The sequence below is a fragment of the Ornithorhynchus anatinus genome, chromosome 2 (assembly GCF_004115215.2).
Source record: "Ornithorhynchus anatinus isolate Pmale09 chromosome 2, mOrnAna1.pri.v4, whole genome shotgun sequence".
Lineage (NCBI taxonomy): Eukaryota > Metazoa > Chordata > Mammalia > Monotremata > Ornithorhynchidae > Ornithorhynchus > Ornithorhynchus anatinus.
This window is the reverse complement of record NC_041729.1, coordinates 166463824-166486639: the sequence shown is the minus strand read 5'-3', so window position 1 is coordinate 166486639 and position 22816 is coordinate 166463824. Positions and strand designations below refer to the sequence as shown.

General features: G+C 50.4%; 1 protein-coding gene across 1 annotated transcript in view; it reads right to left on the bottom strand.

Moving 5' to 3' along the window:
* Positions 1-22816, bottom strand: part of GYS2 (glycogen synthase 2) — a 59722-nt gene that overhangs the window by 13498 nt on the left and 23408 nt on the right. Inside the window, exons 7-12 of the mRNA XM_029058783.2 lie at positions 22681-22801; positions 18647-18753; positions 14197-14256; positions 11098-11176; positions 9249-9362; positions 2395-2521 (exon numbers count right to left, since the gene is read on the bottom strand). Of these exons, the coding sequence (XP_028914616.1) occupies positions 2395-2521; positions 9249-9362; positions 11098-11176; positions 14197-14256; positions 18647-18753; positions 22681-22801 (608 nt within the window). The remainder of the gene's footprint in view (positions 1-2394; positions 2522-9248; positions 9363-11097; positions 11177-14196; positions 14257-18646; positions 18754-22680; positions 22802-22816) is intronic.

Sequence of the window (22816 nt, the reverse complement as noted above, 5' to 3'; positions counted from 1 at the left end):
GCGTGATCGATCTTTCTTAGAGGAGCAGCGCGGCTCAGTGGAAAGAGCCCGGGCTTGGGAGTCAGAGGTCGTGGGTTTGAATCCCGGCTCCGCCACTTGCCAGCTGTGAGACGGTGGGCAGGTCATTTCACTTCTCTGTGCCTCAGTGACCTCATCTGTAAAATGGGGATTAAGACCGTGAGCCCCACGTGGGACAACCTGATGACCCTGAATCTCCCCCAGCGCTTAGAACGGTGCTCGGCACATAGTAAGCGTTTAACAAATACCAACATGATTATTATTTCTGTTTTAGCCAGAGTTTACACGTTAACAGCTCATGGTCCGTTCCACAATCAGCTCCAGGCCACGCGTACGGCGGTCGTTTAGGTTGGATAAAGAAGGTGGGGACCAGAAAAAAAACCCTGATTCACGGAAATCAGTAAGTCGGTCCCCGGTTTGATTCTGATTTCCGAGGTCCTATTTTCCAACGACCTTCATTTCCATTCCCTTCCCAACTTTTGCATTCCAGTCCCCAGGGATAATCAACCCCTCCTGCTTGCAGCTTTTATCGATCTCTCTCTGCACGTCATCGTAAAACCTATCTATTTCTTCTTGCTCTGCATCTGTTGTTGGGGCGTACACCTGGAATATGGTCATACCGAATGGTTTTCCTCTGCATCTGACGGATATATCAATTGGAAATCGGCAGCATTAAATCCGATAACTGTCTTAGCGATTTTCTTGGTCACCATTATCTCTCCGCCGTTTCTTCTTTGTTCATCATGGGCAGAATAGTAGATAATAATAATGTTGGTATTCGTTAAGCGCTTACTATGTGCCGAGCACCGTTCTAAGCGCTGGGGTAGACACAGGGTCATCGGGTCGTCCCACGTGAGGCTCCCAGTTAATCCCCATTTTCCAGATGAGGGAACTGAGGCCCAGAGAAGTGAAGTGACTTGCCCACAGTCACACAGCTGACAAGTGGCAGAGAGGGGATTCGAACCCATGACCTCTGGCTCCCAAGCCCATGCTCTTTCCACTGAGCCACGCTGCTTCTCTATGATGAGCTCATTCGATCTTCAGTCGGTCCATTTCATTCTTGACTGCTTCCAGTTTTCCTCGTTCGTTCATTCATTCATTCATTCCATCGTATTTACTGAGCGCTTACTGTGTGCAGAGCACTGTACCAAGCGCTTGGAAGGTTCAGTTCGGCCACCGATAGAGGCAATCCCTACCCAACAACGGGCTCACCGTCTAGAAGCCGGGGGGGACAGACAACAGAACAAGTAGACAGGCATCCGTAGCATCAAAATAGATGAATAGAATTATAGACACATCATTAATAAAATAGATAGAATAATAAATACGTACAAATAGACGCCAGTGCTGTTGGGCGGGGAGGGGAGAGTAGAGCAGAGGGAGGGAGTCGGGGCGATGGGGAGGGGAGAAGGAGCAGAGGAAAGGGGGGATCAGGGTGGGAAGGCCTCCCGGAGGAGGTGACCTCTCAGTAGGGCTTTGAAGGGGAGAAGAAAGTTAGTTTGTCCTATACTCCTTTCATTCGTTCATTCATTCAATAGTATTTATTGAGCGCTTACTATGTGCAGGGCACTGTACTCAGCGCTTGGAATGGACAGATCGGCAACAGATAGAGACGGTCCCTGCCTTCTGACGGGTTTCAGCGACCGGACGGCCCGAAGGCTTTATTGCGGCCACGTCGTGAGCACCCACGACATTCCAAGACGTCGTCTGCTCCTCCCCGGTAGCTCGTCGAACGCCTTCTGCCCTGAGGGCCTCATCTTCTATATCCGTAGTCGTTCTGGTACGTCTATATATTATGGATTACCCGATTGATTTTGTTAATGAGGTGTCCATCCCCTTGATTCCATTTATCTTGCTAATGTTGTCTGGTTTTCTTTTCGTTCCGTATCGCTTTGCCGTCCGTCTCCCCGGGTTAGACCGCGAGCCCGTCCCCGGGCGGGGACGGTCCCTCTCTGTTGCCGAACTGACCATTCCAAGCGCTTAGTCCAGTGCTCTGCCCACAGGAAGCGCTCCCTAAATACTATTGAATGAATGCGTCCGTAGAGTTTTCTTGGTAAAAAGCAGAAAGCGGTGGACCACCGCTTCCTTCCGCGCCGTGAAAGCTTCGATCGACATTTCGATCACTTGGTCGACCGCCTCTGACTCTCTTCCGTGCCCAGCGGCGGTAAATCAACTTTCCCCCTTCCCCTTAGACCTTTCCGTTCTGGGTACCGGGAGCGAGAGGATCTCTCAGTGGCCTAGCTCTAGGCTTCACTGGCGTCGATTCACAGGAGAGAGCTTGTTCTGTAGTAAGCGCTTAAGAAAATTAATGATAGTAATAATAATATCTTGGATATCGATCGGTAACGGAGCACACGGAGCAAACATTCTACTGACCTGGAGTATACCCCCAGGGCTCGTAGTAGGACGGAAATACGCCAAGGTGGCAGCCTCTGACAAACTCCTCGTAGTCCATAGGCAGGAGAGGGCTGGTGGAAGAGAGGAACTCTGGGTGGAGAATCACCTGGGAGGGTAACAATAATAATAATAATTAGGGTATTTGTTAAGCGCTTACTTTGTGCCAGGCACTGGTCTAAGCGCTAGGACGGAGAGGAGAAATGGGGTTGGACACAGCCCCTGCCCCACGAGGGGCTCACAGTCTCCATCCCCGTTTTCCAGACGAGGGAACCGAGGCCCAGAGAATAATAGTAATAATAACGTTGGTATCTGTTAAGCGCTTGCTGTGTGCCGAGCACTGTTCTAAGCGCTGGGGGAGATACAGGGTCATCAGGTCGCCCCATGTGAGGCTCACAGTCTTCATCCCCATTTTACAGATGAGGGAACTGAGGCCTAGAGAAGTGAAATGACTTGCCCACAGTCACACAGCTGATGTGGCAGAGCCAAGATTCGAACCCATGACCTCTGATTCCCAAACCCAGGCTCTTGCCACTGAACCACGCCTTCCTTGCCCAAGGTCACACGGCAGGCAAGTGGCAGAGCCGGGATTAGAACTCATGACTTTCTGACTCCCGGGCCCTTGCTCTGTAGACTATGACTTGCTACTCAGGGGGAGCAGCGTGGCTCGCTGGAAAGAGCCCGGGCTTGGGAGTCAGAGGTCATGGGTTCGAATCCCCGCTCTGCCGCTTGTCAGCTGTGGGACTGTGGGAAAGTCACTTCGCTTCTCTGGGCCTCAGTTCCCTCATCTGGAAAATGGGGGTGAAGACCGTGAGCCTCACGTGGGACGACCCGATGACCCCGTCTCTCCCCCAGCGCTTACAACGGTGCTCTGCACAGAGTAAGTGCTTAACAAATACCAACTTTATTATTACTATTACTTCCCAAGCGCTTCGTACAGTGCTCTGCAAACAGTGAGAGCTCACTAAATACCTTTGTTGGATAGATACCGTCACGAATGAGGTTCAGATATTGAGGTTCTAGTTTAGAGAAGTTGTTAAACAGGAAATATTAATTAATAAATTTTCCTCCTGGAGTGACACTTTGCTTTCTTTCCTCCTCAGTGGGGTTCGTTGGCCTGGCTCTCGTTCTGACATCGGGGAGATTTTCATTATTCATTCAGTGGTGCTTATTGAGCGCTTACTCTGTGCAGAGCACTGTGCTAAGCGCTTGGGATGGACAATTCAGCAGGAAATTGAGACAATCCCTGCCTACAACGGGTTCACAGTCTAGAAGGGGGGAGACAGACAGCAAAACAAGTAAACAGGCATCAGTAGCATCATTATAAATGAATAGAATTATAGATATAGGCTCATCATCAATATAAATAAATAGAATTATAGATCTGTACATCGATACACAAGTGCTGCGGGGCAGGGAGGGGGCTAGAGCAGCGGGAGGGAGTTGGGGCGACGGGGAGGAGGAGCAGAGGAAAAGGGGGGCTCAGTCTAGGCGAAACCCTGTGAGCTACAACTTTTCTGTTTCTATTAACTAAGACCCAAATCATCATTTCTGGGAAGGAGCGGGAGGCTCACAGTCAGGACACTGGAGTTCTTGTCCCAGTTCTGCCCCCGGCCTGCTGCGTGACCTCGGGCCAGTCACTTAACTTCTCTGGGCCTGCCCAGCTCTGCCACCTGTCAGCTGTGTGACCGCGGGCAAGTCACTTAACTTCTCTGCGCCTCAGTGACCTCATCTGTCAAATGGGGATTAAGATGGTGAGCCTCATGGGGGAACGACGTGATTACGCTGTATCTCCCCCAGCGCTTAGAACAGCGCTCTGCACATAGTAAGCGCTTAACAGATACCAACATTATTATAAGTGGTGTGGGGCTGGAAGAGGGGAAGAGAAAAGGGAGCAAATCTGGGCGACGCAGAAGGGAGTGGGAGAAGAGGAAGCTTAGTGAGGGAAGGCTTCTTGGAGGAGGTGGGCCTGCGGTAAGGCTTTGAAGGGAGGGAGAGGAATCGTCCGTGGGATTGGAGGAGGGAGGGAAGTCCGGGACGGAGACGGGCCGGGGGCCGGGGGTCGGCGGCGGGACGGGCGAGAAGGAGGCCCGGGGAGGAGGTCGGCGTGAGAGGAGCGGGGCGTGCGGGCCGCCGGGGGGGAGGACGGAAGGGGCCGGAGGGAAGAGGGGGCCGGGGAATGGGGGGCTCTAAAGCCAAAAGTGAGGCGCTTCTGTTTGACACGGAGGTGGATGGGCAACCCCTGGAGGTTCTTGAGGAGCGGGGTGACGTGTCCTGAACGTTACGTAGGAAGATAATCCGGGCAGCAGAGTGAAGTAGGGACTGGAGTGGGGAGAGACAGGAGGCGGGGAGGTCAGAAAGGAGGCTGATGCCGTCAGCCAGGAGGGAGAGGGTGAGTGACTGGATTAACACCGTAGCCGTTTGGATGGAGAGGGAAAGGCAGAATTTAGCCGTGCTGTGAAGGTGGAACCGACAGGATTTAGTGATGGATTGAATATGTGGGTTGAATGAGAGACAGGAGTCAAGGATAATGCCAAAGCTGTGTGCTTGTGAGACTAGAAGGATGGCGGTGTTGTCTACGGCGATGGGAAAGTCAAGGGGGAAGTCGCAGACTAAGCCCCTTTTTCCTCATCTCCCCCGCCCTTCTGCGTCACCTTGACTTGCTCCTTTTGTTCTTCCCCCCTCTCCCGACCCCACAGCACATATATATATATATACACATCTCTCTCTCTCTCTATATATATATATATAGAGAGAGAGAGAGAGAGAGAGAGAGATAATTCTTTTTGTTTATATTTGTTTATATTGATGCCTGTTTATTTGTTTTGATGTCTGTCTCCCTCCCCCCTAGACTGTAAGCCCGGTGTGGGCAGCGATCGTCTCTCTTTATTGCCGGATTGTACTTTCCAAGCACCTAGTACAGTGTTCTGCACACAGTAAGCGCTCAATAAATACGACTGAATGAACGAATGATTGAACGAGGAGGGAAGACAGGGTTTGGGGGGGAGGATAAAGAGCTCTGTTAGTTACCCAAGGTCACACGCCAGCAGGTGACGGAGCCAGGATTAGAACCCAGGACCACGCGTTTGGTCCTGAGGTCTGGTACTAAGCACCGAACGAATACAGGCTCGATCGTAGCACATTATATGATGGATTATGCCCCGTGATTATTGTTCAGTCGTTATACGGAGGCAGCGTGGCCTCACGGAAAGAGCAGAGGAGAGGAAGGTAAAAGACTCAGGTTCCAGTCTCGTCTCCGTTCCTGGCCTGCTGTGTGACCTTAGGCAAGTCTCCTAACCTCTCTGTGCCGCTGCAGAGACGATAGAGTGCGAGCCCCCCTTCTGAGACCCTGAATCCACCCCAGCACCGAGAACTTGGTAAGCGCCTGAGAAATTCCAGTCTTATGATCCTATTTGATCAATATTGTAATTCTGATGACTTTCCCAGGCTGCTCCCTGGATTTTGGACCCTGCGTCCTGCCACTGAGGGGCAACGGGAATATTTTCTTATTTCATATTTGTCAGGCACTTACTGTGTGCCAGACGCTAAACCTTACGGCAGATCCAAGCTAATCAGTTTGGACGCCGTCCCTGTCCCACATGGGGCTCACGGTCTTCATCCCCATTTTACAGATGAGGGAACCGAGGCCCAGAGAATAATAATAATAATAATGACGATGGTATTTCTTAAGCGCCTACTATGTGCCAAGCACTGTTCTATAAGCTGGGGTAAATACAAGGTCATCAGGTTGTCCCATGTGGGGCTCACAGTCTTAATCCCCATTTTAGAGATGAGGGAACTGAGGCACAGGGAAGTAAAGTGACTTGCCCAAGGTCACACAGCAGACAAGGGCCGGAGGCAGGATTAGAAGCCAGGTCTTTCTGCCTCCCAGGACTGATTAGGAGAAGCAGCATGGTGTAAAGGACAACACATGGGCCTGGAAGGCAGAAGGTCATGGGTTCTAATCCCGGCTCCGCCGCTTGCCGGCTGTGTGACTGTGGGCAAGTCATTTCACTTCTCTGTGCCTCAGTGACCTCGTCTGGAAAATGGGGATGAAGACCGTGAGCCTCACGCGGGACAACCCGATGACCCTGTCTCTCCCCCAGCGCTTAGAACAGGGCTCGGCACGTAGTAAGCGCTTAACAAATACCAACATTATTATTATTAGTAAGCGCTTAACAAATACCAACACTATTATTATTATTATTATTATCTGTAAAACGGGAGTTGAGACCGTAAGCCCCACGGGGAACAGGGACTGTGTCCAACCTGAGTGGCTTGTAACCACCCCAGCGCTGAGTACAGTGCCTGGCACATAGTAAGTGCTTAACAAATACCATTATTATTATTATTACTGTTGTTGTTGTTGTTGTTCTTCTTCTTCTTCTTCTTCTTCTTATCATTGTTCACCAGAAGGTTGGGGGGCGGGTGGGGGCCGATCCCAGTTTCAGGGAGCGTGAGGCAAGGCTCTCTAGCTCCAATTCTCCAATCCAACCAGAAGAGCCACCCAATTTGCGGAAACTTTTCAGGACGGGTTCAGAGGCCTCCTGATACCGCGCGGCCTAGTGGCAAGAGCTTGGGAGTCAGGGGACGTGGGTTCTAATCCCGGCTCCGCCACCCGTCTGCTGTGTGACCTCGGGCAAGTCGCTTCACTTCTCTGGGCCTCAGCGACCTCATCTGGAAAATGGGGATGAAGACTGTCAGCCCCACTTGCATCTCCCCCAGCACTTATTACGGTGCCTGGAACATAGTAAGCACTTAGCCTGGCAGCATGGCATGCTCTATAATAATAATAATAATAATAATGATGTTGGCATTTGTTAAGCGCTTACTATGTGCCAAGCACTGTTCTAAGCGCTGGGGGAGTTACAGGTCTTTCAGGTTGCCCCACGTAGGGCTCCCAGTCTTCATCTCCACGTTACAGATGAGGTCACTGAGGCCCAGAGAAGTGAAGTCACTTGCCCAAGGTCCCACAGCTGACAGGCGGCGGAGCCGGGTTTAGAACCCATGACCTCTGGCTCCCAAGCCCGGCCTCTTTCCGGTGAGCCACGCTGCTCTGTCCACTAAGCGGAATGGTTTAGCAGATAGAGCCCGGGCCTGGGAGTCAGAAGGACCTGGGTTCTAATTCCGACTCACCACGTGTCTGTTGTGTGACCTTGGGCGAGTCACTTCGCTTCTCTGGGCCTCAGTACATCTGCAAAAATGGGATTAAGAGTGGGAGCCCCGTGTGGGACAGGGACCGTGTCCAACTTGATTAATCTGGATCTACCTCAGCACCTGGCATAATCATCTCAATTATAACAACTGTGTCATTTGTTAAGCGCTTACTATGTGTCAGGCACTGTTCTAAGCACTATGATAGATGGAAGATAATTAATAAGAATAATAATAATAATAATGGTATTTGTTAAGCGCTTACTAGGTGCAGAGCACCGTTCTAAGCGCTGGGGCAGATACAGGGTCATCAGGTCGTCCCACGTGAGGCTCACAATCTTCATCCCCACTTTACAGATGAGGTCACTGAGGCCCAGAGAAGTGAAGTGACTCGCCCCCGGTCACCCAGCTGACAAGTGGCAGAGCCGGGAGTCAAACCCGTGACCTTGGACTCCCAAGCCCGGGCTCTTTCCCCTGAGCCACGCTGCTTCCCTAAGCATTGGGCTGGACACCGTCCCTGTCCCACACGGGGCTCACGGTCTTCATCCCCTTTTCCAGATGAGGTCACTGAGGCCCAGAGAGGTGAAGTGACTTGCCCAAAGTCACACAGCTGACAAGCGATGGAGCCAATTAGAACATACTCTCCCCTTCTTCAAAGCCTTACCGAAGGCCCTCCTCCTCCAAGAGGCCTTCCCTGACTAGGCCCGGCGTTTAGAACAGTGCTTGGCACATAGTAAGCGCTTAACAAATACCATCAGTGCTTAATACGGTGCCTGGAACCTACTAAGTGCCTAACAAATAATAATGATCATTATTATTGTCACCCTCTTCCTCTTCTCCCCCTCCCTCCCACGTCACCCTGACAGGCTCCCTTCGCTCTCGTCTCCCCGCCCCACACCATTTATGTCCATCTCTGTCATTTTATTCGTTTCTATCGATGGAAGCAGCGCGGCTCAGTGGCAAGAGCCCGGGCTTGGGAGTCAGAGGTCATGGGTTCTAATCCCGCCCCCGGCCCCGATCAGCTGCGTGACCTTGGGCAAGTCGCTTCATTCATTCAATAGTATTTATTGAGGGCTTACTATGTGCAGAGCACCGTACTAAGCGCTTGGGATGAACAAGTCGGCAACAGATAGAGACGGTCCCCGCCGTTTGACGGGCTCACGGTCTGATCGGACTTCACTGCCCTGTGTCTCAGTTCCCCCATCTGGAAAATGGGGATGAAGACTGCGAGCCCCACGTGGGACGACCTGATTACCTCGCATCTCCCTCAGCGCTTAGAACGGTGCTCGGCACATAGTCAGTGCTTAACAAACGTCATCATTATTAATATTATTGATGCCTGTTTACCTGTACTGATGTCTCCCCCCGCCCTCATAGACTGTAAATTCATTGTGAGCAGGGGTTGTCTCTCTTTCGCACTATCTTGTACGTTCCCAAACGCTTAGTCCAGTGCTCTGCACACAGTAAGCGCTCAATAAATACGACCGAATGAATGAATGAAAAGCCCAGCCCCGAATATTGTTCTTGGCACATAATAAGCACTTGCTAAATAATCATAATTATTCGTTATTATTAACAGGTACCATGATTATAATAAGTGCTTAAGGAACTCCACAGTTACGATAGGAAGGGCTTAAAAAATGCCATAATAAGATTAAATATTTATTATTATTATTATTTACTTTGACCCGGTCTTCCCGGCCGTTGAAAAGCCCAATGCGTCTGATAGTCCGGAGGATGGGGTCCGTGTCGTCTTCCATCATGTTGTGCGTCGTCACGGGAGGCAGGGTCCGTCTCTGGAGGAGAGGACACATCCGTCAGCTCTGGGAAGATGCAGGCTTTTCCGCGTCTGGTAGCTTTTAAGCGCTTACTACGCGCCAGACACTGTACTAGACTCTGGGGCAGATAGAAGATAATCGGGCTGGACACGGTCTCTTTCCCAACATGGGGCTCGCGGTCTTCGTCCCCATCTTACAGATGAGGCACCTGATTGTAATGATGATTATAATAATGATATCTGCGAAGCGCTTATTATGTGCCGAGCACTGTTCTAAGCGCTGGGGGAGATACGAGGTCTTCAGGTTGTCCCCCGTGGGGCTCACGGTCTTCATCCCCGTTTGACAGACGAGGGGACTGAGGCACAGAGAAGTGAAACGTTCGATTAGGGTGTGGCAGCTTGGCTCAGTGGCCAGACGCCGGGCTTGGGAGTCAGAGGACGTGGGTTCTAATTCCGGCCCCGCCACGTCTCTGCTGTGTGACCTTGGGCAAGTCAGTTCACTTCTCTGAAATCAGGCGGGACCCAGGCCCTGTCCCACGGGGGGGGGGGGGCTCACAGTCTCCATCCTCATTTTGCAGATGAGGGAACTGAGGCCCAGAGAAGGGAAGTGACTCGTCCAAGGTCACGCAGGAGACGAGTGGCAGAGCGGGATTGGAACTCACGACCTTTTGGCTGCCGGGCCCGGGCTCTAGCCACTACATCTTGCTGCTTCCCCAACGTTATTCATTCATTCAATAGTATTTATTGAGCACTTACTACGTGCAGAGCACTGTACTAAGCGCTTGGAATATACAAATCGGCAACAGAGAGAGACAATATCTGCCCAATGACAGGATCACAGTCTAATCGGGGGAGACGGACGGACAAAAACAAGACAGCGTCATCACGATAAATAGAATCGACACAGCCACGATACCACATTAACTAGAAGCAGCACGGCCTGGTGGACGGAGCCTGGGCCCGGGCATCAGAAGGGACCTGGGTTCTAATCCCAGCTCCACCACTTGTCTGCCGCGTGACCCTGGGCAAGTCACTTCACTTCTCTGGGCCTCAGGACCTAGAGAAGCAGCGTGGTTCGGTGGAAAGAGCCCGGGCTTGGGAGTCAGAGGTCATGGGTTCGAAATGAGGCTCTGCCACTCGTCAGCTGTGTGACCTCGGTCAAGTCACTTCACTTCTCTGTGCCTCAGTGACCTCATCTGTAAAATGGGGATGAAGACTGTGAGGCTCAAGTGGGACAAACTGATGACCCTGTATCTACCCCAGCGCTTAGAACAATGCTTTGCACATAGTAAGTGCTTAACAAATGCCATCATTATTATTATTATTATTATTTTTATTATCATCTGTAAGATGGGGATTAAGCGTGTGAGGACGGCATGGGACAGGGACGGCATCCAACCATATTTGCTTGAATCCACCTCCTTGCTTAGTACAGTGCCTGGCACAAAATAAATGCTTAGATTATTACTATTATCATTATTATCATTATTATTAATTCTCCAGTCTTGGAGAACCAAGGAGGTCTGTTGTCGGGAGGTTAGTTGGGCCAAAGTTTTCTGGTCCCAAATAGTCATCCCATAGCACTCCGGAAATGAGTTCCGATCTGATTTCACCTCTTACGGAGCTCGGCGAGGGTCGATGGTTTTATCGTCAGACCTCTTTACCGTCACTGAGAGACCCATCCGTCCTCCTCTCGATGTCTCCCCGGTTCACGTCCGGGATCGTGGAGACCTGGGACCCCTTGGTTTTCTTACCTGAGTCGAAAAGATGGCCCTTTTCATCACGGTCACGTCATCTCGATCCAGGATCTTCGTCAAATCTGGAATTTCCCCTCTGCAGAGCAAGGGGCAGCTTATCAATCAACCGATGGATCCGTCGTACTCATTGAGCGCATACTGTGGGCATGGTACTGTACTGTGTGAACTTGGGCAAGTCACTTCACTTCTCTGTGCCTCAGTGACCTCATCTGTCAAATGGGGATTGAAACTGTGAGCCCCACGTGGGACAACCTGATCACCTTGTATCCCCCAGCGTTTAAAACAGTGCTTTGCACATAATAAGTGCTTAACAAATACCACAATTTTATTTTTTTTAAGAGCTTGGGAGAACACCACACAGTCCTTGCCAATAAAGAGCTGACGATCTAGAGGAGGATTTCTTTAGAGCTTAGAGAAAGGAGGCTGTCCATCCCCCGGCCCCCTCCTACCTCTCCTCCCTTCTCTCTTCCTACGGCCCAGGCCGCCCGCTCCGCTCCTCGGCCGCCCGCCTCCTCGCCGTCCCCCGTCCTCGCCCGTCCCGCCGTCGACCCCCGGCCCGCGTCCTCCCGCCGTCCCGGGACGCCCTCCCTCCTCACCTCCGCCAAACTCCCCCTCTTCCCCCCTTCCGAGCCCTCCTGAGAGGTCACCTCCTCCGGGAGGCCTTCCCGCACTCGGCCCCCCTTTCCCTCCGCTCCTCCTCCCCTCCCCGTCGCCCCGACTCTCTCCTTCTGCCCTCCCGCCCCACAGCCCTTGTGTCTCTAGGTACATATTAATAAATTCTATTTATTTCATTAATGATGTGTATAGATCTCTAATTCCATTTATCGATATTGATGCTATCGAGGCCCGTTTACTCGTTTCGCTGTCTGCCTCCCCCCTTCTAGGCCGTGAGCCCGTGGTTGGGCGGGGATTGTCTCTATCTGTTGTCGAATTGTCCTCTCCCAAGTGCTTAGTACAGTGCTCTGCACACGGTAAGCGCTCAGTGAATGCGATTGAATGAATGAATGAGGCCTTGCTTTGAAGGAGCCTCAGGCGATAAAAGCCCCCGGCTGAAACGGTATTTATTGGGCAACCGCTGAGGGGGGTGAGGCATTGTAGTAAAGGCTTGGAAAAGTAAAATCCAAGATATAAGATAAAGATATATAAAGATATATAAAGATATATTCAATAGTATTTATTGAGCGCTTACTATGTGCAGAGCACTGTACTAAGCGCTTGGAATGGACAATTCGACAACAGATAGTGACGATCCCTAACCAATGACGGGCTCTCAGTCCTAGAAGGAGTATGTGAGGAGCGTTCCTCTCTCTTCCACGCCCAGAATTTGTAGCAGTGTGGTCTAATGGATAGAGCATGAGTCTGGGAGTCAGAAGGACCTGGGTTCTAATCCACTACTCTGTGACCTTGGGCAAGTCACTTCACCTTTCTAGGCCTCAGTTACCCGATCTGCAAACTGAGGATTAAGTCCGTGAGCCCCGTTTATCACCGGGACAGTCTCCAACCTGCTTGGTTTGTATCTACCCCAGCGCTTAACACAGTACCTGACACATAGTAAGCGCTTAACAAAAACTATTATTATTGCGAGGATGATGACGTGCGACATGGACTGTGTCCAATCCGATTAGTTCGTATCTATTCCAGCGCTTAAGACAGGGCGTGGCACACAGTAAGCGCTTAAAAAATTATTACTGCTAGCAAGGGCCGAGTCATTTCTGATTCATAGCGACTCCGTGGATCTATTTTCTCCGGAACGTCCCGTCTTCTGCCACGATCCGTAACCCTTCTAACGGTTCTTCCGCTATCGTTGTCCTGGTCTCTGTCCGTCTAGCCGCCGGTCTGCCCCTTCCACGTTTCCCCCGGACTTTTCCTAGCCTCAGTGTCTTCCCCGGAGAATCCGTCCTCCCGATGACGTGTCCAAAATCTGCTCGTCCCGGTCGGGTCATTTGACCTTCCAAAGACCACCTGGGCTTCATTTCCTCCCACACCCATTTTTTTTTGCTTCTTTTCGGGCGGTCTGTGGTATTCGCCAAAGCCTTCTCCGACACCACATTTCAAAAGACTCGACGGTCTTTCTATCCTGTTTTTTCACCGCCCAGCTTTCGGATCCGGACATCGTCACCGGGAACACCGTAGGAATTAATAATGATGTTGGTATTTGTTAAGCGCCTACTCTGTGCAGAGCACCGTTCTAAGCGCTGGGGGAGAGACAGGGTCATCAGGTTGTCCCACGTGAGGCTAACAGTCTTCATCCCCATTTTACAGATGAGGACACTGAGGCCCAGAGAAGTGAAGTGACACTTGCCCGCAGTCACACAGCTGGCAAGCGGCGGAGCCGGAATTCGAACCCTGACTCCCAAGCCTAAGAACTCAATACGGTGCTCTGCACACCGTAAGTGCTCAATAAATACGACTGATCCGTAGTTTGGTTTTTTTTAAAAGATTATTTGTTCAGCGCTTTCTGTGTGCCAGAAACAATCCTAAGCACTGAGGTAGATGCATGTTAATCAGGTTGGACACAGTCCCACGTGGGGCTCCCGGTCTTCATCCCCATTTTACAGATGAGGTCACTGAGGCCCAGAGAAGTGAAATGAGCTGCTCAAGGTCACACAGCAGATAAGTGGCAGAGCCGGGATTAGAACCCAGGTCCGTCTGACTCCCAGGCCCGGGCTCTACCCACTAGGCCATGCCGCTTCTCTTTCATTGCCTTGTATATCGTGTGCTCGGTACACGGTAGGTGCTTAGTAGATACTGATGTTGTTTTACTTTTATTATTACTGTAGTAGGTATTGTACCATATTCCTCTTTTCCCCTCCTCATTCATTTATTCAATCGTATTTATTGAGCTCAGCAGGCAAGTGGGGGAGCCGGGATTAGAACCCACATCCTCTGACTCCCGGGCCCGGGCTCTTGTCAGCAAACAAAAGATCTAAATAGTAAATATATTTCTCACATCTGCTAGTTCTATTTCAATAATTTGCCCTTATGCTTTAGCCCAAATTTCTAAAACCACATTTTCATTCACAGGGAACATTCAAGGGTCACAGTGTATAGTTGTGAAGTTCTAAATTTAAAATCTAAAATTTTCAAAATACCCACTTTAGTAATGCCTCGTAGAGTTTCTTCCCAAACTTTTCTTTCAGTGACTGTGCCGTGTCCCTGTATAAAAAAAGAGATTCAACATTATTCATTTGTTCCCTCATGGTATTTGTTAAGCGCTGACTATGTGTCAAGCGCTGTGCTAAGCCCTGGGGTACATTCGATTGATCGGGTCGGACACAATCCCTGTTCAACTTGGGACTCCTAGTCTAAGTAGGAGGGAGAACGGGTGTCGAATCCCCATTTGTACGGTTGAGGAAACTGAGGCCCAGAGAAGTGAAGGGACTTGCCCAAGGCCACACAGCAGACAAGTGGCGGAGCCGGGATTAGAACCCAGGTCCTTCGGACTCCCAGGCCCGAGCTCTATCCGCTTTGCCATGCTGCTTCCTCGGTGCCTCGGGTTCCTCATCTGTAAAATGGGGATGTTGTTTTAATGAAATTTGTTAAGTGCTTACTATGTGTCAAGCACTGTACTAAGCACTGGGAAAGATGCAAGATAACCGGGTCCCACATGAGACTCACAGTCTAAATGATAATGATAATAATAACAATGGTATTCGTTAAGCGCTTACTATGTGCCGAACACTGTTCTAAGCGCTGGCGGGGGGGGGGGGGATACAAGGCCATCGGATTGTCCCCCGTGGGGCTCGCGGTCTTCCTCCCCATTTGACAGATGAGGTCCCTGAGGCCCAGAGAAGTGAAGTGACTTGCCCAAGGTCACACAGCTGACGAGTGGCGGAGGCAGGATTCGAAGCCAGGACCTCTGACTCCGAGCCCGGGCTTTTCCCACTGAGTCACGCTGCTTCTCTGTTCCCTCCTTTCCCTTAGATTGTGACGTGGAGCCGAGTCACTAATCAATTCATTCATTCAACCGTATGGACGGAGCGCTTACTGTGTGCAGAGCGCTGTGCTAAACGCTCGGGAGAGTACAATACAGCAATAAAGAGTGACAATCCTCGCCCACGGGGATGCTCTCGTATCTTCCCCGGTGCTTAGCACAGGGTTAGGCTTACAGTACGTGCTTAACAAATACCCCAGTTATTATCGTAAGTCTTTAAGCTGCTCGAGGCCAGCGATGGAGTCTTCTCTCTCTATTAGAGAAGCAGCGCGGTTCAGTGAAAAGAGGCCGGGCTTGGGAGTCAGAGGTCGTGGGTTCTAATCCCGGCTCCGCCGCTCGTCAGCCGTGTGACTGTGGGCGAGTCGCTTCACTTCTCTGGGCCTCAGTTCCCTCTTCTGGAGAATGGGGATGAAGACTGGGAGCCTCACGCGAGACGACCTGGTGACCCTGTATCTCCCCCAGCGCTTACAACAGTGCTCTGAACATAGTAAGCGCTTAACAAATACCAACATTATTATTATTCGTTCAATAGTATTTATCGAGCGCTTACTATGTGCCGAGCACTGTACTAAGCGCTTGGAATGAACCAGTCGGCAACAGATAGAGACGGTCCCTGCCGTGTGACGGGCTTACGGTCTGATCGGGGGAGACGGACCATGCGCGTGATAGAGTGCGTGGAACTTAGTAAGCGCTTAACGAATACCACTGTGACGATGCTGATGAAAAGGAAGAAAAGCAGGGGGAGAAAAACAATGACTGCCTTTATTACAAGATTTCCCTTCCCGCCGCTGCACAACTATGCTCAACAGTAATAATAATAATAATGTTGGTATTTGTTAAGTGCTTACTATGTGCCAAGCACTGTTCTAAGCGTTGGCGTAGATCCAAGGTGATCAGGTTGTCCCCCGTGGGGCTCACAGTCTTTATCCCCATTTACAGATGAGGGAACTGCGTCACGGCGAAAGGAAGTGACTCGCCCAAGGTCACACAGCTGACAAGCGGCAAAGGCGGGATTCGAACCCGTGAGCGCTGACTCCCAAACCCGGGCTCTTCCCACTGAGCCACTTAGTGCCGCTCAACCCCACCCTGTCCCATTGATCCGCATTGACTCAGTGGTTTTAACTGTGTATTTCTTTTTCCCCATGCCATTCTCTAAGCTCTGGTATTCTTTAAGCGCTTACTGTGTGCCGGGCCCTGTACTAAGCACTGAGGTAGATGCGAGATAATCATTCCTTCGTTAGTATTTATTGAGCGCTTACTATGTGCAGAGCACCGTACTAAGCGCTTGGAATGGACAATCAGGTTGGACGCAGTCCCTGTCCCGCATGGGGCTCACACTCCTCATCCCCATTTTACCGGCGAGGGAACGGCGGCACCGAGGAAGTGACCTGTCCAAGGTCATTCAGCAGAGGCGTGAGAGAGGCGGGATTAGAACCCGGGTCTTCTGACTCCCCGGTCCAGGCTCCTTGCACTAGGCCACGCTGCTTCTCAGGGGACAAGCTCATTCTTATCCCCTAATACCCAAGGACAACAGTGGACAGCACGTTTATTTCCCAACAGCCGGAGAATGGAGCTGGTGGGTTTGGGTTTCCATCTTTCAACCAGTCAGTGGTATTTATTAATAATAATAATTATTATTAATATGGTATTTAAGTGCTATGTGCCAAGCACTGCTTCAAGTGCCGGAGGGGTTACAGATAATCAGGTTGTCCCACGTGAGGCTCACACTTTTAATCCCCGTTTTCCAGATGAGGGAACCGAGGCCCAGAGAAGTGAAGTGACTTGCCCAAGGTCACACAGCAGACAAGCGGCAGAGCGGGGATTAGAACCCACATCCTCTGACTCCCAAGCTCTCGCCACTGAGCCACGCTGCTCTAGACTGGGCAGAGCACTAGACTAAACGCTCAGGAGAATACACGAGTAGAGTGGTTTAGTGGGTAGAGCCCGGGCCTGTGCCAGAAGGACCTGGGTTCTAATTCTGGTTCTGCCACTAGTCTGCTGCTGCGTGACCTCGGGCAGGTCACTCCACTTCTCTGGGCCTCAGTTCCCTCATCTGGAAAACGGGGATGGAGACCGGGAGCCCCACGGGGGACGGGGACTTTATCCGACCTGATTAACTTATATCTCCCCTCGTGCGTAGAACAGTGCTTGGCTCATAGTAAGAGCTTAACAAGTACCATAATGATTATAATTATTATGATTAATATTCTCTGGGCTTCATTTACCTCATCCGTAAAATGGGGATTAAGATTGTGAGCCCCACATTCATTCGTTCATTCAATCGTATTTATCGGGCGCTCACTGTGTGCAGGGCACTGCACTAAGCGCTTGGGGAGTACAATTGGGCAACGGAAAGAGACCATCCCTGCCCAACGACGGGCTCACAGTCTAAACGGGGGAGCCAGACAGCAAAACAGCAGCGTGGCTCAGTGGAAAGAGGCCCGGCTCGGGAGCCAGAGGTCATGGGTTCGAATTCCGACTCTGCCACTTGGCAGTCGCGTGACTGTGGGCGAGTCACTCCACTTCTCTGGGCCTCGGTTCCCTCATCTGTCCAATGGGGATGAAGACTGTGAGCCTCACGTGGGACAACCTGATTGCCCTGTATCTCCCCCAGCGCTTAGAACAGTGCTCTGCACATAGTAAGCGCTTAACAAATACTAACATTATTATTATTAAAACAAAACGAGTAGCCATGCATCAGTACCATCAAGATAAATAGAATTATAGATATATACAGGCTCACAGTCTAAAAGGGACTGTGATATGGGACCTGGGCAAGGGACCGTGTCCAGCCTGACAGCCTTGTAATAATAATAATAATAATAATGATAATGCTGGTATTTGTTAAGCGCTTACTATGTGCAAAGCACAGTTCTAAGCACTGGGGTAGATAGAGGGTCATCAGGTTGTCCCACGTGAGGCTCACAGTCTTCATCCCCCTTTTACAGATGAGGGAACTGAGGCACCGAGAAGTGAAGTGACTCGCCCACAGTCGCCCAGCTGACGAGCGGCCGGGCCGGGATTCGAACCCATGACCTCTGACTCCCGAGCCCGGGCTCTTTCCACTGAGCCACGCTGCCGCTTGTATCCACCCCCAGCATTTAGACCAGTGCCTGGCACATAGTAAAGCACTTAATAAATATCATAAAAAAAGAAAAGAGTTGGTAGACAGGGTTCCCTGCCCATAAAGGGCTTACGGTCTAGAGACGAGGAACGGACATTAATATAGATCAATACATTAAGTGTATAATAATAATGTTGGCATTTGTTAAGCGCATACTATGTGCAGAGCACTGTTCTAAGCGCTGGGGTAGACACAGGGGAATCGGGTTGTCCCACGTGGGGCTCACGGTCTTCATCCCCATTTTCCAGATGAGGTCGCTGAGGCCCAGAGAAGTGAAGTGACTTGCCCACAGTCACACAGCTGACAAGTGACAGAGCTGGGATCGGAACCCATGACCTTATTGACCTGAGAACTCTGGGGCTGAGGGAGGGGTGAATAAAGGGGGAAAATCCAAGTGCTTCCCTTTAGCGCTTAGAACAGTGCTTAGCACGTAGAAAGGGCTGGACAAATACCGTAATAACAGAAATAATGATAACAATATTTTTTACCAGAGTTGTTTTCTGACCGCTTGCCCCTTCAGGGATTCCACGTTGAAGTTGTTGGTCTTGGCCGGCATGATGAAAAACACCACTACGGTGACATCGCTTCTGTGTACCTGAGGGGAAAAAATGATAATCATGGTGGAAGTAATAATAATGATGGGATTTGTTAAGCACTTACTATGTGCCAGGCATTGTACTAAACGCTGGGGTGGATACCAGCCAAGCAGCGCGGCTCAGAGGCAAGAGCCCAGGCTGAGGAGTCAGAGGTGGTGGGTTCTAATCCCGGCTCCGCCGCTTGTCTGCTGGGCGACGTTGGACAAGTCACTTCACTCCCCTGGGCCTCAGTTCCCTCATCTGGAAAATGGGGATGAAGACCGGGAGCCCCACGGGGGCCAAACTGTTGACCTCGAATCTCCCCCAGCGCTGAGAACGGTGCTCGGCACATAGTAAGTGCTTAACAGATGTCATCGTGATTAGTATTATTATGCCAGCAAATCATGTTGGACGCCGTCCCTGTCTCCCGTGGAGCTCACAGACTCAATCCCCATTTTACAGAGGAGGGAACTGAGGCCCAGGGAAGTGAAACGACTTACCCAAGGTCACCCAGCAGACAAGGGACGGAGCCAGAAATAGGACCCGTGACCTTCCGACTCCCAGGGCCGGGCTCTGGCCACTACGCCTTGCTGCTTCCCATGCAGCCGCATATTTATCGAGCGCTTACTATGTGCAGAGCGCTGTTCTAAGCGAGTGGGAGAATACGATACAAATTGCCCTTCAAATCATTTTTTTAAAACTTTGAGGCGCCACCCGGAAAAATAGCTTAATGGATTTTGTGGCATTTTTCTCACCAGTTTCCCTATCTCATGCTGGACCCCAGAATGGACTGTGCAAATGGTACTTATTAAATCTTTATGAAATGTTTTATAGAGAAGCAGCGTGGCTCAGTGGAAAGAGCCCGGGCTTGGGAGGCAGAGGTCATGGGTTCGAATCCCGGCTCCGCCACTCGTCCGCTCTGGGACCGTGGGCGAGTCACTTCGCTTCTCTGGGCCTCAGTGACCTCATCTGGAAAATAGGATTAAGACCGTGAGCCCCATGTGGGACAATTTGAACACCTTGTATCCCCCCCACCCAGTGCTTAGAACAGTGCTTAGCACATAGCGATCATTATTATTATTACTGTGTGGCCAGTGCTGTGCTGAATGCTTGGGGAGATAATAATAATTATCATTAATTATGGCATCTGCTATGTGCCAAGCCCTGTGCTCAGCACTGGGTTTGATACGAGATGTGTAGATTGGATACAGTCCTTGTCTCACTTGGGGTGCACAGTCTAAGTAGGCGGGAGTAGAATTTAATCCCCATTTTACAGCTGAGGAAATTGAGGCACAGGGAAGTTAATAATGTTGGTATTTGTTAAGCGCTTATTATGTGCAGAGCACTGTTCTAAGCGCTGGGGGAGATACAGGGTCATCAGATTGTCCCACGTGGGGCTCATATCTTTTAATCCCCATTTTTACCGCCGAGGTCACTGAGGCCCAGAGAAGTGACTTGGCCAAGGTCACACAGCAGACAAGTGGTGGAAGTGGGATTAGAATCCGGGCCCGGGTCCAGGCTCTTTCCACTAGGCCACACTGTTCTTGCAGGACAACCAGCCCAGGCACCGTTTCTGGTTCCCCAGGAGAGTTGCAGTCTAAGAAGGGAGGAGAGCAGAGATCCTATCGCCATTTTACAGATGAGGACAGTGAAGCTCAGAGAGGTTAAGAGGTCACGCAGGTCACGAGATCACACAGCAGGCCGGAGGCAGAACCGGGAGCGTGGCTCAGTGGGAAAAGCCCAAGCTTGGGAGTCCGAGGTCATGGGTTCGAATCCTGGCTCTGCCACTTGGCAGCTGTGTGACTGTGGGCAAGTCGCTTCACTTCTCTGGGCCTCAGTTCCCTCATCTGGAAAATGGAGATTAACTGTGAGCCTCAAGTGGGCCCACCTGATGACCCTGTATCTCCCCCAGCGCTTAGAACAGTGCTCTGCACATAGTAAGCGCTTAACAAATACCAACATTATTATTATTATTAACCCGGGTCTCTTGATTCTTCGGCCTGTGATCTTTCCACCAGGCCGAAGCGAGACCGTTCTCGGAGCTTCTCGGAGCCAAAAACAGTCCGGATGCAGCAGAGATTCATTCATTCATTCATTCATTCATTCATATTTATTGAGCACGTACTGTGTGCAGAGCACTGTACTAAGTGCTTGGAAAGGAGAATTTGGCCACATGTAGAGACCATCGGGGGAGGCAGACAACAAAACAAAAGAAGTAGACAGGCATCAATAGCATCAAAATAGATAAATAGAATTATAGCTCTGTATACATCATTAATAAAATAAATAGAATAATAAATATTTACAAGTACACACAAGTGCAAATGCTGTGGGGTGGAGAGGGGGGTAATAATAATAATAATAATGATGATGATGGTATCTGTTAAGCGCTTACTATGTGCCAAGCACTGTTCTAAGCGGATAGAGCGGAGGGAGGGAGTAGGGAACTGAAAATGAACCAAGAGCAAGGGGGTGGAGTTTTAATAATAATAATACTAATAATAATAATGGTATTTATTAAGCGCTTACTATGTGCCAAGCACTGATCTAAGAGTTGAGGGGATACAAAGTAATCAGGTTGTCCCACGTGGGGCTCCCGGTCTCCATCCCCATTTAACAGATGAGGTCACTGAGGCACAGAGAAGTTAAGTGATTTGCCAACAGTCACACAGCTGCTAAGGGGTGGAGTCGGGATTAAAACCCACGACCTCTGACTCCCAAGCCCGGGCTCTTTCCACTGAGTCATGGCAGCACGGCATAGTAGATAGAGCACGGACCTGGGAGTCAGAAGGTCATGGGTTCTAATCCCAGCTCGGCCACTTGTCTGCTGGATGACTGTGGACGAGTCACTTCACTTCTCTGTGCCTCAGTGACCTCATCTGTTAAATGGGGATGGAGACCGGGAGCCCCACGTGGGACAGGGACTGTGTCCAACCCGATTTGCTCGTCTCCACCCCAGCGCTTAGTACAGTGCCTGCCGCACAGTAAGCGCTTCACAAATATCACAGTTATTAAGAATAAGAATAAGAATAATGGTACTTGTTAAGTGTTTACTCTGTGCCCAGCACTAAGTGCTGGAGTAGATCCAAGTTAAAAAGGCTAGATACAGTCCCTATTCCACACGGGGCTCACAGTCTTAATCCCCATTTTTTACAAATTATTGCTATTGTTCTCGTCTGTCCGTCTCCCCCGATTAGACCGTAAGCCCGTCAGAGGGCAGGGACCGTCTCTATCTGTCACCGATTTGTCCATTCCAAGCGCTTAGTACAGTGCTCTGCACATAGTAAGCGCTCAATAAATACGATTGAATGAATGAACTTGAGGCACGAAGGGAAATGACTTGCCCAAGGTCACACAGCAGGCATGTGGTGGAGCTGGGATCAGAACCCTGGTCCTTCTGACTCCCGGGCCCGGGTTCTAGCCACTAAGCCACACTGCTTCTTGAGAAATCAGTTTACAGAGGAATATAACAATCAATGGTATTGTTTGAGCACTTACTACGTGCAGAGCACTGGACTAAGCGCTTAATCCGGAGAAGCAGTATGGCAGTAATTTTCAAAGAAGTCAAGGCAAGAGTTTCCAACTTTTTGTTAAAATTGTTCATGTTTTGATGATCTTTATTGAAGATAATAATAATAATAATAATAATAATGGCATTTGTTAAGCGCTTACTATGTGCCGAGCACCATTCTAAGCACTGGGGCAGATACAAGAGCATCAGGTTGTCCCACTTGGGGCTCACGGTCTTCATCTCCATTTTACAGATGAGGTCACCGAGGCACAGAGAAGTTAAGCGACCTGCCCAAAGTCACACAGCTGGGATCCAGGATTAGAACCCAAGACCTCTGACTCCCAAGCCCGGGCTCTTGCCACTGAGCCACGCTGCTTCTCTTTGGACCCCATCGAGAGGGGAGAGCAGAAACGAGAGCCTGAAACCATTTTCTTACCCGTAACAGGAAGTTTAGCCTGGATAAGGCCTCTAAGAAGATATCAGCTCCTTTGTTGGAAAACTCGTATCTCCCCGCGATGAAAAAGAACAAGGTTTTTTCCAGATTGAAGTCAAGATGCCTTGGAAAAAAAGAA